General features: G+C 47.8%; 1 protein-coding gene across 1 annotated transcript in view; it reads right to left on the bottom strand.

Moving 5' to 3' along the window:
• LOC138261625 (SCO-spondin-like) overlaps positions 1-15,278 on the bottom strand; it is a 1,514,343-nt gene that overhangs the window by 790,511 nt on the left and 708,554 nt on the right. The window contains exon 73 of the mRNA XM_069210750.1: positions 13,404-13,483. Coding sequence (XP_069066851.1) covers positions 13,404-13,483 — 80 coding nt within the window. The remainder of the gene's footprint in view (positions 1-13,403; positions 13,484-15,278) is intronic.

Raw genomic sequence — 15,278 nt, 5'->3', positions numbered from 1 at the left:
TTGCACGTGAGCGGTGTGTGGTGATGGGCGTGCTGGTGATGGAGGTAGTGGCTGAGGATGTAGTGCATGCAGGTGTGAGTGGAGACGAGACTGGGAGGGAGGTGGAGGACGTGGAGGAGTGGGACACAGTGGAGGCAGTGGATGTTGGTGTGTCTGCATGGGTATGGTGGTCCGGTGAGTGCCTGTGGGATGTGTGGTGCTTATGTTTTCTTGAGCCACTTTTGTGTGTTGATGAGTGTGCATGCTGGTCTAATGGTGTGTTTGGGATAGGCTGAGGTAGAGGGGATTGGGTCTGGGTGGTGGAAGTTGGAGGGGAGAGGCTGGACACAGGGACAATGGATGCCATCAGTGCTGAGGCCAGAGCCTGAAATGCTCTCTGTTGGGCTGCCATGCCAGAATGAATGCCGTCCAGGTATTCATTTGTTTGCTGCAAATGCCTCTCGACACCATGAATGGCATTCAAAATGGTTGACTGCCCAACAGTGAGGGATCTCTGGAGGTCAATAGCCTCTTCACTGAGGCCAGCAGGGGTGACTGGGGTAGGTCCTGAGGTGCTTGGGGCGAAGGAGATGCCCACCCACCTGGGTGAGCGGGCACGGGAAACACGCTGAGGGGCTGCTGGGAGGGCGGTGCTGGTAGGGGGGTGGCGACTGTACCTGCTGCGGTGCGCACAGAGGTGCCCGCCACCGCAAGGGAGCTCCCATCAGAAGAGGAGTCGCTGTCGCTGGTGTCTCCTCCTGTCCCCGTCGTGGAGCTCCCCTCGCCCTCCATCCCACTGGTGCCTTCAGACTCCGTACATTCACCCTCCTAGAGCATATGGGTTGCAGCTCCCTCCTGCTCCGGTGCCAATGCTCCTCCGCCAGATGATGCTAGTGCACACAAGGACAGGATGACAAAACAAAAAAGGGGGGATAGACAGAGGAGACACATGGTCAATGCCAGCAACAACACCACTGTTGGCGGACACAACACACAGGGAGCAGCCCTATGCACTAGGCCATGCACTAACTGTACTTGGGAAAATCACCTGCCCATGGGGACAGTGCCTATGCCCATTTGATGCACACCTGGGACCCACAGGAGCCTGACTAGGTATGGATGGCCACTACCACTTTTGGGGTTGGAGGGCCACAGAGCCTGCCTAACAATGGACCTACCCTAGCAAGTTTGCCCTGGCCTAGGGGAGCCCACAGCCCACTTCCCCCACCCAGACACTCCATACAGCGTGCAGAGTCAGCTGAATGTGACTGTACTCACCCACTTGTGGCTGCTGTGATGCTCTCAAGCGCCCATCCAACTCAGGATATGCCACCGCCAGGATCCGGTACATCAGTGGGGTCATGGTGCGACAGGCACCCCTTTTACGCTGGGAGGCCATCCCCAGCTGGGCCTCCGCCGTCTTCTTGGTCCAGCGGCGCAGGTCCTCCCATCTTTTGCGGCAGTGGGTGCTCTGTCTATGGTAGACCCCAGGGTCCGTACTTCCTTAGCGATGGCACCCCAAATACCCTTCTTCTGGTGGGCGCTGACCTAGAGGAAAAGTGAAGTAAGAATGGATTTTACTCCCCCTTCCAGTTATTCTTACTCATTGGCCACAACTTCCCACCCTAGCCCAGAAACACATACACTGATAATCCTCACATGATGGCCTCAGCCCAACCCCCCGTATCTTCCATCCACCCCACTCCATACATTCATGTCCCATCCATCATGCTCACAGTGTACTCACCTGTTTGTCTGGAGGACCGTAGAGTAGCGTGTACTGGGGGAGGACCCCAGCCACCAGGTTGAAGGCAGGGGCCCTTTCCCCAGACACTGTAGTCATTGTCGCTTTCAGACTCAGGTCACAGCAGCACTTGTAGAGTAGGTCCTCTCCTGTTGAAGGTCAGGTATCAAGTGAGTGAAGAGATAGAAAATGGCGGTTACGTCTGCAGCGGTGCGTACCGTTACCACCGGCGTACATCGTCATTGGCTCCTGGAACCCATAGGGCACAATGATAACCAATGATGAATTGTGCCATGGTCTTTGTCCGCCTACCGCGACGCTGCACAACGCCAGCGCAGTTACCTCATTTCCCCTTGTCCCTCCTTATAGGTCAGGCGGCCGCCATTTCAGGGGGCCACATCGCAGGGCAACTAACTGCGTCACAGCACTTTTGGGCAGGAATACGGACAGACAGCGCCACACACCGATTACATCACAATTGTTCAAAACGCCCTTGTGCAAGCTATGTGGTGTCTGACCCTCTGCTCACCCTTCTCCTCCATAGGGCACATCAGCTGGGGCAGATGATGAGATGGCATCATCCTCCGGTATATAGACCCCTGGTTGACCTGTCGACAATGGAAGACATCATTATCACCTACAGACTTGATCGTGCCACAATCCAGTGTAGGAAAGTACCATCTTGCCTGGCATGTTACCCCCATATTTCACTGTATATATGTTGTTTTAGTTGTATGTGTCACTGGGACCCTGCCAGCCAGGGCCCCAGTGCTCATAAGTGTGCCCTGTATGTGTTCCCTGTGTAATGACTAACTGTCTCACTGAGGCTCTGCTAACCAGAACCTCAGTGGTTATGCTCTCTCTTTGCTTTCCAAATTGTCACTAACAGACTAGTGACCAATTTCACCAATTCACTTTGGCATACTGGAACACCCTTATAATTCCCTAGTATATGGTACTGAGGTACCCAGGGTATTGGGGTTCCAGGAGATCCCTATGGGCTGCAGCATTTCTTTTGCCACCCATAGGGAGCTCTGACAATTCTTACACAGGCCTGCCACTGCAGCCTGAGTGAAATAACGTCCACTTTATTTCACAGCCATTTAACACTGCACTTAAGTAACTTATAAGTCACTTATATGTCTAACACTTACCTGGTAAAGGTTTGGTGCTAAGTTACTTAGTGTGTGGGCACCCTGGCACTAGCCAAGGTGCCCCCACATTGTTCAGGGCAAATTCCCCGGACTTTGTGAGTGCGGGACACCATTACACGCGTGCACTATACATAGGTCACTACCTATGTATAGCGTCACAATGGTAACTCCGAACATGGCCATGTAACATGTCTAAGATCATGGAATTGTCACCCCAATGCCATTCTGACATTGGGGAGACAATTCCATGATCCCCTGAGTCTCTAGCACAGACCCGGGTACTGCCAAACTACCTTTCCCGGGGTTTCACTGCAGCTGCTGCTGCTGCCAACCCCTCAGACAGGTTTCTGCCCTCCTGGGGTCCAGCCAGGCTTGGCCCAGGAAGGCAGAACAAAGGACTTCCTCAGAGAGAGGGTGTTTCACCCTCTTCCTTTGGAAAAAGGTGTCAGGGCTGGGAGGAGTAGCCTCCCCCAGCCTCTGGAAATGCTTTGATGGGCACAGATGGTGCCCATCTCTGCATAAGCCAGTCTACACCGGTTCAGGGATCCCCCAGCCCTGCTCTGCCGCGAAACTGGACAAAGGAGAGGGGAGTGACCACTCCCCTGACCTGCACCTCCCCTGGGAGGTGCCCAGAGCTCCTCCAGTGTGCTCCAGACCTCTGCCATCTTGGAAACAGGTGCTGCTGGCACACTGGACTGCTCTGAGTGGCCAGTGCCAGCAGGTGACGTCAGAGACTCCTTCTGATAGGCTCATACCTGTGTTGCTAGCCTATCCTCCTTCCTAGGTAGCCAAACCTCCTTTTCTGGCTATTTAGGGTCTCTGCTTTGGAGAATTCTTTAGATAACAAATGCAAGAGCTCATCAGAGTTCCTCTGCATCTCTCTCTTCACCTTCTGCCAAGGAATCGACCGCTGACTGCTCAGGACGCCTGCAAAACCGCAACAAAGTAGCAAAGACGACTACTGCAACCTTGTATCGCTGATCCTGCGGCCTTCTCGACTGTTTTCCTGGTGGTGTATGCTGTGGGGGTAGTCTGCCTCCTCTCTGCACTAGAAGCTCTGAAGAAATCTCCCGTGGGACGACGGAATCCTCCCCCTGCATCCGCAGGCACCAAAAGACTGCATCACCGGTCCTCTGGGTCCCCTCTCAGCACGACGAGCGTGGTCCCTGGAACTCAGAAACTCTGTCCAAGTGACTCCCACAGTCCAGTGACTCTTCAGTCCAAGTTTGGTGGAGGTAAGTCCTTGCCTCCCCACGCTAGACTGCATTGCTGGGTACCGCGTGATTTGCAGCTGCTCTGGCTCCTGTGCACTCTTCCAGGATTTCCTTTGTGCACAGCCAAGCCTGGGTCCCCGACACTCTAACCTGCAGTGCACCACCTCCTGAGTTGTCCTACGGCGTCGTGGGACCTTCTTTTGTGACTTCGGGTGAGCTCCGGTTCACTCTTCTTCGTAGTGCCTGTTCCGGCACTTCTGCGGGTGCTGCTTGCTTCTGAGTGGGCTCCTTGTCTTGCTGGGCGCCCCCTCTATCTCCTCACGCAATTGGCGACATCCTGGTCCCTCATGGGCCACAACAGCATCCAAACACCTTAACTGCGACCCTTGCAGCTAGCAAGGCTGGTTTGCGGTCTTTCTGCGTGGGAACACCTCTGCAAGCTTCTTCACGACGTGGGACATCCATCCTCCAAAGGGGAAGTTCCTAGTCCTCTTCGTTCTTGCAGAATCCACAGCTTCTACCATCCGGTGGCAGCTTCTTTGCACCCACAGCTGGCATTTCTTGGGCTACTGCCCACTCCCGACTTGAGTGTGACTCTTGGACTTGGTCCCCATGTTCCACAGGTACTCTCGTCTGGAAATCCATCGTTGTTGCATTGCTGGTGTTGGTCTTCCTTGCAGAATTCCCCTATCACAACTTCTGTGCTCTCTGGGGAACTTAGGTGCACTTTACACCTACTTTTCAGGGTCTTGGGGTGGGCTATTTTTCTAACCCTCACTGTTTTCTTACAGTCCCAGCGACCCTCTACAAGCTCACATAGGTTTGGGGTCCATTCGTGGTTCGCATTCCACTTTTGGAGTATATGGTTTGTGTTGCCCCTATGCCTATGTGCTCTCATTGCAATCTATTGTGACTGTACATTGCTTGCATTGCTTTCTATTGCTATTACTGCATATTTTTGGTATTGTGTACATATATCTTGTGTATATTTGCTATCCTCATACTGAGGGTACTCACTGAGATACTTTTGGCATATTGTCATAAAAATAAAGTACCTTTATTTTTATTATATCTGTGTATTGTGTTTTCTTATGATATTGTGCATATGACACCAGTGGTATAGTGGGAGCTTTGCATGTCTCCTAGTTCAGCCTAAGCTGCTCTGCTAAGCTACCTTTTCTATCAGCCAAAGCTGCTAGACACCTCTTCTACACTAATAAGGGATACCTGAACCTGGTGCAGAGTGTAAGTACCCCTTGGTACTCACTACAAACCAGGCCAGCCTCCTACATCCAGGAACTGTGTGCCCAGTTGGAGCCAGACCTGATGTCAGCTATCCGCTATCCCACAGGAATCCCCCCTCTAGTGCAGGTCCTGTCAGTACTCCATTTCCTGGCCAGTGGGTCCTTTCAAACAACAGTGGCCATGGCATCAGAGATGTCACAGCCAATGTTTTCTAACATGTTGTCCAGAGTGTTGTCTGCCCTGCTGAAACACATGCGCAGCTACATCGTTTTCCCTCAGGTGGAGGATTTGCCCACAGTGAAAGGTGACTTCTATGCCCTGGGACATATCCCCAACATCATTGGTGCCAGTGATGGTTACACATGTTGCATTTGTCCCACCCTGCAGGAATGAACAGGTGTACAGAAACCGCAAAAGCTACCATTCCATGAATGTGCAGATGGTGTGTTTGGCAGACCAGTACATCTCCCATGTGAATGCCAAGTATCCTGGCTCAGTGCATGACACTTACATTTTGAGGAATAGCAGCATCTCTTATGTGATGGGGCAACTCCAGAGGCACAGTGTGTGGCTAATAGGTGAGAACAAGGTCCCAACACAGTTTGAATAAGTGGGTATGGGAGAGTCCCTAAGGGTTGGTGTGTGTCTAACAGTTGTCCCTACATATTTGCAGGTGACTCTGGTTACCCCAACCTGTCATGGCTACTGACCTCAGTGAGGAATCCCAGGACAATGGCAGAGGAACGCTACAATGAGGCACATGGGCGAACTAGGAGGATAATAGAGCGTACGTTCGGTCTCTTGAAGGCCAGGTTATGGTGCCTCCATCTGACAGGTGGCATACTACTCACTGAAGAAGGTGTGCCAGATAATCGTGGCATGCTGTATGTTGCACAACCCGGCTTTGCGACGCCAGGTGCCTTTTCTGCAGGAGGATGGGCCTGATGTTGGTCTTGTGGCAGCTGTGGAGCCTGTGGACAGTGAGGAAGAAGAGGCAGAAGAAGAAGATATAGACAACCGAAACAACATCATCATGCAATACTTCCAGTGAGACACAGGTATGAGACTGGCACTGCTCCTCTCATATCATACTACTGTAGGACATTGCATGATTCTGCCTTTTTACCTCTGTGTATGGACCCTGACAGTTCACTTTGTCTTTCCATTTCACAGATCTGGGTACCACTTTCTGCCTTCTGCTATGTTTACTGCTGCCCAATGATTGTAGAACATTAGTATGTGAAAAATGAACAATGACATTGCTAATTGTCACAGAGGTTGTAAGAACACACTTGTGAATGTACAGACTGACTCCAGATCGTTTTGTGATTCAAGGGTGTTTATTTAAGTGCTATTCAGTGGAGGGGTATGTGCAATGGGCTGGGGTGATGGTGGAGGAATGTCCATGGTGGAGTCCAGTCTATTGGTATCACAGGTGCATAGTCCAAGGGGGCATAGGAGGTGGATTAATGGCAGTTCAAGGTTGTCAGGGTGACATAGTGGGACAGAAGGGTGACAATCAGGAGAGTCTTATTTCCTGGCGGGGGTCTTGGCAATGTTCTCTGTCTTGTGCCTGGATCTCAGGGACCGTTTGTGTGGTGGTTCTCCTTCTGCAAGGGGTGGGATGCTGGTGGCCTGTTGGTCCTGTGGCAGGACCTCCTGTCCACTAGCGCCGGGGGACGTGGAGAGCTGTTCATCATTCAGGCTAGTGTCAGGGGCCCGGTGGTGTGCCACTGCCTCTCTCATGGTGTTGGCCATGTCTGCCAGCACCCCTGCAATGGTGACCAGTATAGTGTTAATGGACTTCAAGTCCTCCCTGATCCCCAGGTACTGTCCCTCCTGCAGCTGCTGGGTCTCCTGCAACTTGGCCAGTACCGCGCCCATGGTCTCCTGGGAATTATGGTATGCTCCCATGATGTTGGAGAGTGCCTCGTGGAGAGTGGGTTCCCTGGGCCTGTCCTCCCCCTGTCGCACAGCAGTCCTCCCAGCTTCCCTGTTATCCTGTGCCTCAGTCCCCTGAACCGTGTGCTCACTGCCACTGACCCCAGGCCCCTGATTGTCTTGTGTTTGTGGGATTGGCTGGGGTCCCTGTAGTGGTGGACACACTGCTGATTGACGAGTCCTGGGGACAGAGGGTTGGGCCCTTTGGGTGGGTGCTGTGGTGGTGTTTCCTGAGGGGGAAGGTTCAGTGGTGGTTTGTGACTGTGGCTGGGGAACCAACTGTTCCGAGGTCCCTGATGGGCCGGGCTGGTCATCTTGATCCAGGCGTGCAGAGCTGCTGTCGTCACTGTGGGCCTCTTCTGTGGGGGGGACTGTATGTCACTGGCGTTGGGTAGGGGTCCTGTTGGGGTATAAATGCATAGTTATTGTATCTGTGTGTTCCATCTTGTGCAATTGGTGAGTTGCCCTCTACTTCTGTGCTTGCATTATGGGCTTGGCCATTGTGTGATTGGTGATTTTGTGGCCTGGGTGAATCTCTCTACTGGACATGCTTCGGTGATGGGTGTCCATGCATTGGTATTACATGCAGGGCTTGTTATTGGGATGTGTGGGTTGTGATAGTGGGGTATCTGTGGGGTGTTGGGGTGACGGGTGTGAGGGTAGGGGTAGGAGTTTGTGATGGCATGCAGGAAGGGTGTTGGGGATATAATAGTAAAGGTATGACTTACCAGTGTCCAGTCCACCTGCTACTCCTGCGAGGCCCTCAGGATGCATGATTGACAAGACTTACTCCTCCCATGTTGTTAGTTGTGGGGGAGGAGGTGAGGGTCCACCGCCACTCCTCTGTACAGCTACCTGGTGTCTGGATACCACAGAACGCACCTTCCCCCGTAGGTCGTTCCACCTCTTCCTAATGTTCTGGGGTGCTGTCCCACTGCGTTGACCCTGTCGACAATTCTCTGCCATAGCGCCATCTTCCTTGCAATGGAGGTCTGCTGCGCCTGTGATCCGAATAGCTGTGGCTCTACCCGGATGATTTCCTCCACCATGACCCTGAGCTCCTCCTCAGAAAACCTGGGGTGTCTTTGAGGTGCCATAATGTGGTGTGGGTGATGTGTGAGGTGTGAGGTGATGTTTGTTGTGCTGTGTAATGTGTTGTGTTGGTGTGTGTTCTTTGAGGTGGGTGGATGTTGTATGAGTGATGGTGTTGTGTGTCTGTGGATGCTGGTGTTGTGTTTGCTATTCTCTCTCTCTGTGCTTCTTCCAAAAATGTTGTTGTAAGAGGTTGTGGGTAATGTGGGTGTGTGTTTTATAGTGGTGTGAGTGTGTGGGTGTGGTGTGTGTATGTGTATCAGGTGTGTGTATTTTGATTTGTCCAAATGTGGTTGTGTTTTATAAATGTGTGTGTATTTTGAGCGCGGCAGTGTGTACCGCCAATGGTTTACCGCGGTTGAATGACCGCTGCATTGATTCGTGGGTCATGATAGTGTGGGTGTATTCTTGTTGGCATGATGGTGTGAGTTTTGCTATCGCCAGTTTATCACTGACCTTTGGTGTGGTGGACTTGTGTGGGTGTCTGTATTGTGGCAGATTACGAGATGATGGTTGTAATAACTGTAGCGGATTTCCCCGCGACCACGGTATCTTGACGGCCGTCAGCACGGCGGTAAGCGGGATTTACCGCCAGGGTTGTAATGAGGGCCATAATCTTTTCAGTACCAAACAATGAGTTTTCAGCCATGAGCACCTGCTCCTCCCACCAGCCCATATGCAAACAAGCATAGCTGGGGACGAAGCAGGTGCCCATCGCAGTCTCGTGCATTTGCCTGTACATCTTATTTTGAAACAGAAAGAAGTTATTCTCAAGGCAACACTGTATCTTTGTGAACAACATTCCAGTGTGTTTTAACATCATCAGTGGTCGATTCTAAAGGTAATATTCTGCAGCTCTAAGTCCATGTTCACGACAAATGCTAGTATGTAATGAGGTGACATCCATTGTCATCAGAATGTAATCTTTACTCATGGGATATCATAAATCCCTTCTCCGGAAGTCACTCATATCTCTTATGTATGATGACAAATTGCACATGTATGCTTGAAGAAATAATCCACATATTTAGAAGTGTTCTCAAAGAGACCTTTGTTGGCAGATATAGTTGGTCTCCCAGGTGGTGTATACATACATATATATATATATATATATATATATATATATATATATATATATATATATATTCAGCACACAAACAATAATAAAGTGAAAACACAACACAAGAAAAATCCCACACCAGTAAAAAAATAATAGAGTACATTTTAATAATTATTTGACACTGAAACAACAAAAATCCAAACAGTAGAACCAGAGTTTTGAATTTTTAAAGTTGAAAGAAAAAACTAGTACCTAAAATATCAAGGCACCAACCATGGACATCTTGTTGCACAAGACCGAGATAAAGTTGAAAACTAGGGCTGATCGCAATGGAGCAGAAATTGGATACAAGAAGTGGATTGGGCCCCGCCACCGCTTACCCTTTGGACTTAGAAGAAAATGTGTAAAAATGCCTGAGAAGGTAAAGTTCTGCAGGGTAAGCCTGCAGGCAGTGTCAGAGGGGGAGGCATCGTCAGTGGGGAGCCACTGGCCAAAGTAGCGGTGAAGATTTCTACCGTCTGGATGTAGTCTCTTTTTTGGAAGTCGAAAATCTCCAGAAAGACGATGGTGCACAAGGGATCTGCACACTGTAGCCAACAAGGGTTCAACAAAGCTGGATACCCTTTCTGCGAAGGACTGCTGAACAGTATTTCCGGCTGCAGAGAAGAAAATAGAAGGAGCTGCAGCAAAGCCTGACTGACCACTTTGGGTGGATTGACAAGCAGGTAGGTCCCGGTCTCTTCTCAATTCTCACAGCACTTTATACACAAAAAAAGTTTAAGTCCCAAGTTTTGGTTTTGGCGATCTGGCCGTCTTAAGCACTACTTCCAAGGGTGCAGGATTAAAGATACGCCATTTGGACGGCCAGGACTCACTCAGGCCGGATCCAGGTAAGGGCTCACGATGGTTGAAGCCCTTTCTGTCCCAGAAGCTCTGATCAGGAGGTCTGCCAGCTTGCCTTTGGAATCACTCTGTAAGTCCTGGGTTCAAGAACTCGAACAGGGCTCAAGCAGCAAGACTGATCTTGTAAAGGCTCAAGGCAGGATTCAGACAGCAGAACACTCCTTCTAGGTGCTGTAAAGTAGTCTTCTGAAGTACTCTACAGGCCACAGCAGCAGGCAGTCCTTTGAGAGTCCTTCCGCAAGTCCAGAAAGCGAACTGAAGAGTAGGTCTGAGGGTCCTATTTTCTTTATTCCTGGTGCCTTTCTTCCTTGAAATTGGGGAAATTTCTAGAGTTTTTCCTTTGAAGTGCTTGGAATTTCCTGCCACCCCAGCCCTAGCTAAATTCTGACTACATGCATAATGAGGTAGTGTGAAGTTGTTTGTGTGAAGGCTGTGCACAGCCTATTGACTTGCAAGTGAGGCTGCGCCCAGCTCTGTCCCCCATCCTGCCAGTGACAGCCCAGCCAGGCACACCTAATCCCTCTATTATGTGGCTGTCCAGGAGGAATAAACAAAGTCCAGCTGTCAATTACACTCTGGTATGTGACTCAGAAGCAGCATGCAGGCACGAAACAGATAGTGAAAGAAAATGCCAACTTTCTACAAGTGACATTTTCAAAGCTGTGACTTAAATTCTTACTTTACCATTAAACAGGATTTTAAATGACAATTTCTTACACACTAAACATGAATTTCCTGGTCCTAATCAAATGTTAGTACTTATTAAATGTAATGTAATAAGACAACTTATGGGAGAGGTAGGCCTCACAGTCATGAAAAACAAATTTAGGAGGTTTTCACCATGAGGACATTTAATACAATACATTATACAATTATATTTTACAATATTCCCTTCCCTATGTACTACCTAGCTCTAGCACTGAGTGACTTATTTGTAATGAAAGGAGAGTTCCAGGCTTGTTAATTAAGTTATTTTCCCAAGTTGAATTGGCAGTTTAAAACTGCATTCAGGCTGCAAAGGCAGACCTGGGACATGTTTCAAGGGAATACTTAAGTGGGTGGTTAGCCATATGGAGTTGAAGGCTATGCCGGAAGTCTGCAAATGAAGCTGATAACAGACAATGGTTCAATATATTTTGAGTGACAATTGTAGACAAACCTCTTCCCCTTGGCTGCATAGCATGCCCGGGTAGTACATCTGGGTGCTCATGCATTCAGGTGGAAGATTAAGGAATCCAAATTCTATGACTTCAGGACCCAGATCGCAAGTTTGAGAGACCTGGGATCTGGGTGACTGATTTCTACGTGGTTCTGCGTGGGAAAGTCCAGCATGTTGGGGAGCCTCTCATACAGAACCAGAGAGAGTAGCATTTAATTTACAAGCCCTAGGTATATGGTATACCACCTTGCTGGGGACCTATAAGTAAATTCAATATGCCAATTAGGTGAGAGCCTATTTTACCAGGTTTTGTGGAGTGAGTGCAAGCACTTTAGCACTGGTTAGAAGTGGAAAAGTGCACAGTTTTCTAATGCCAGCAAAAACAAATTCAGAAAAAACTAGAAGATGAAGGCAAAAGGTTTGGGAAAAGCCCACCCTAAGGCTGACACATCTAACACTGTAAATGTCCTTCTTATAGTGTAGATTTCAAACCTACCTGCTTATAGGTGATAGAGGTTGATGTAACAATGCAATATGTATAATTGATGGAAAATCACTCATTGATAAAATAGCCCAAGAGTAACAATGGATATAGTGATATAGTGAGTAAATTTAAATAAGGAAATGTGCAACCTTAAGTGTCATAGAAAAGAGATATTGACCAGGTGTGTGGTGAGCAAATGTCTAAAAAGGTTTTTTCAGAGGTCTGTGTAAATTGTTCTGGGAAAATGTTGTTTTCTACAGCACATTAAAGTAAGGTTTCTCACCCATTTTATACTTCCCATATGATTTGAGGGCCCCTAATGCTACATTACTGTAAGCATTTATTTGTTAAGACATCCCCATCATTAAAGGAGGAGCTGCGGGCGAAATTAGACTTTTACAAGTCCAGTCTTAAACCACCACCCTAACAATATGAGAAAGCACTGTTAGGGTATTGTCTGCAATATTGCTGGTGGGCTAAATGTTATGTTTTAACTCACTAAAGAAGTGTGTTTTCTGCACTATGAAACACAACTCTGATTCAATAAGGATCACTGGAAGATCTAGCATAGTTTAAAGGGACACCAGTGTTCTGCTGTTGGCATTCAACATTTTCATGGGCTCCAATTTTACAATTTCAACATGGGCCTCTACATGACCTATTCACTCAGGTCATATTTCTGGTGCCTGACTACCTATTGATAATCTTTTTCCTCACCTCTACAACTACCTTAACATTATGGCCAAAATGTAATTCCTTGGTACAATCTCCATAGCTCAACCCACAAATAATAGCTTTGGGTCTTGTTACCCACTGGTATCCTAACAATCTGCCTAACCATGTTTTGCATTTTTGTCTTAGTATGTCGTTCTGGGAGGTATCCGGCATGCTAATATTTCCTCTTCTTGACAGATAGAAGCATACTGTTGGGGCACAGGAGAGATAGCTCATAGATACTGATTCACTAAAATATGAAGGGTAATAGAAGACATAACAAACATTCTTTGACCCCACCCATCCCAAGGACACAAAGTGTTTGATATCTGGGACCATCTATAGCCTCTCAATGTTCTCCTTTTTGCTGCTGAAGTACTAAGGGAATAGCAAGGTGTTACATAAGCCAAATGAAAAACAGATTTTAAGAGCCCACTTTACTTTTGTTGATATCACTTCTTGCTTGACCAGAGACGGCAAGGGTAGTGTCAGGGGGTACCAAAAAGAAAACCATTTGTAGACGCTGGTATAACATATTGACCTAAATGTATAAGCTCTCCCATTCAAGTTATAAAAACAATGATCAAGAGGTATACATAGTGTCAGGAAAAGTAATCAGGAGAAATAATAATAAAGAAGGAAGCAAGAGGGAGTAAAGACACCGAAAGAGAGAGAGAGAAGGGAGATACATAAATTCACTGGTTAATTTCTTACTGCAATATCATCACATGATCGGGGGCAGACTGGTCCACAGCTGCTATATACAGACCCTGCGATTGTAGAACAATTTGACACTGAAAGAAACAAAACCAAATGTGTCATTAAAAAAGCAAAGGGAGTGAAGCAGTTGTTGCAAGTGTGTAATGTATTCCACATCTTACCTGTCAGCCTACCTTCATAGTTACAAAAAGCTCTCCTAACTTACATGTATCTAGCTTGGAATTGGAAAAGGAAGGTTTGGAAAGATGTCTCAGATACGGACAAGTATATGGAGCACTTCATCCATGTAGAGTAACTCGGAGGGTGCACAGTTCATTGTCAGTAACTATTTTCCCTCACAGTACAGGCCTCATAATAGTCGTGGTTTTTTAAAATTCATATCCAGAACATATATATCTGCATATGATTTAAAGTAGTCTATCCTTGGGAGTTTACTCTTCAATGTTGATTACCAGTACCAAAATCCTTTCTTTGCATAAGTTCCTTATGTAACACAAACAGAAAGGAAATACCTGAACAAATGCAAGTTAAAATGATTTCTGAACACGTCATCCAATCAGGTTTGATTTTATTCTGATATGGTTCACAGTAACAAAATCTCCAACAACAAATCAACAACAAAAAAAGTACTATTTCACTGAAAAATAAAAATGATAATAATTAAAACAACAATTATCATAATCATAATCAAAACTATCCCAGATATTCAAGTACTCTGCAAAAAGAATATGTTCCTTACCCTCTAAGCATCTGTTCATGGAATGTAGTACTATAGGTTCACATGCTGTGCCTACGCCTTCCATCTGGTGTTGGGCTGAATTTGTGCAAGTTGTTTTTCTTCTAAGAAGTCTTTTGAGTCACAAGCTACTGTGACTCTCCCTCTTGCTTCTAATGCGCATGATCATCGACCCGGGATTTGGGTGCCCGATTTCTCTATGGTTCTGCATGAGAAGGTCCAGCATGTTGGGGAACCTCTCGTACAGAACCAGGGAGAGTTCGAACAGAGTATTGAACCAAGGCTGGATGGCCCGTTTGGGAACCACCAGGATGAGGGCGAGAAATGTATGCTAGATTCACAGAACCACAAACAAAAGTATTGGAAGAGGCAGAAAAGTGCAGGCAAATATCCCTGACCAAATCATCAATAGTGTATTGCAATTTGGATTGTGGGTGTGAGAACCTGGACGTGAAGTTGGGCATTTGGCGTTCCCTGCTGTGGCGAAAAGGTGTATTCTGGGAAGTATCAGGGAGAAAGTGTTGGTGGATTTCCCACTTGTGGACTTTTTACCGCATCTTGCTGAGGAGATTAGAAAAGTCACTGTCCATTCCCAGAAGGTTCTACACTAGCATATGGACTTTGTGGTAGAGAACCCACCTCAAAATGCTCTGGGTTATCTGCCAGAATTGGGGAGACTGACTGCCTCCCTGTTTCTGAAGGTAATACATGGCTGACACATTGTCCATCTGGACAAGAACAACTTTGCCTGTTAGATCAGGTAAGAAATCTTTCTGCGCTAACTGAATGGCTAGAGGTTCCAGGTAGTTGATGGGTAGGGACTGGTGTTTGGGTTCCCACTGGACCTAGACAGTGAGATCCAGTAAGTGTATGTCCTATCGGGTAAGGGGGCGTACATTGTAATGGTCCTTTCGTGGAACTGGGTCAAGAAAAGGCATCCCCTGCAACTGGGTGTTGGTGCTCCACCACTGCAAAGAGCGACAAGTGTGGCAGCCGATCAACACTAGATTGTCCCAATTATCCTTCACTTGAGAGACCACTGTTGCACTGGGCATTTCTGCAATGGACACATGTGCAGTCTGTCATGGGGCACTATAGCAATGCAGGAGACTGTCATTTCAAGGAGGTGCATG

Source organism: Pleurodeles waltl, chromosome 10 (genome assembly GCF_031143425.1).
Source record: "Pleurodeles waltl isolate 20211129_DDA chromosome 10, aPleWal1.hap1.20221129, whole genome shotgun sequence".
Classification (NCBI taxonomy): Eukaryota; Metazoa; Chordata; class Amphibia; order Caudata; family Salamandridae; genus Pleurodeles; species Pleurodeles waltl.
This window is presented reverse-complemented; position numbering and strand designations above follow the sequence as displayed.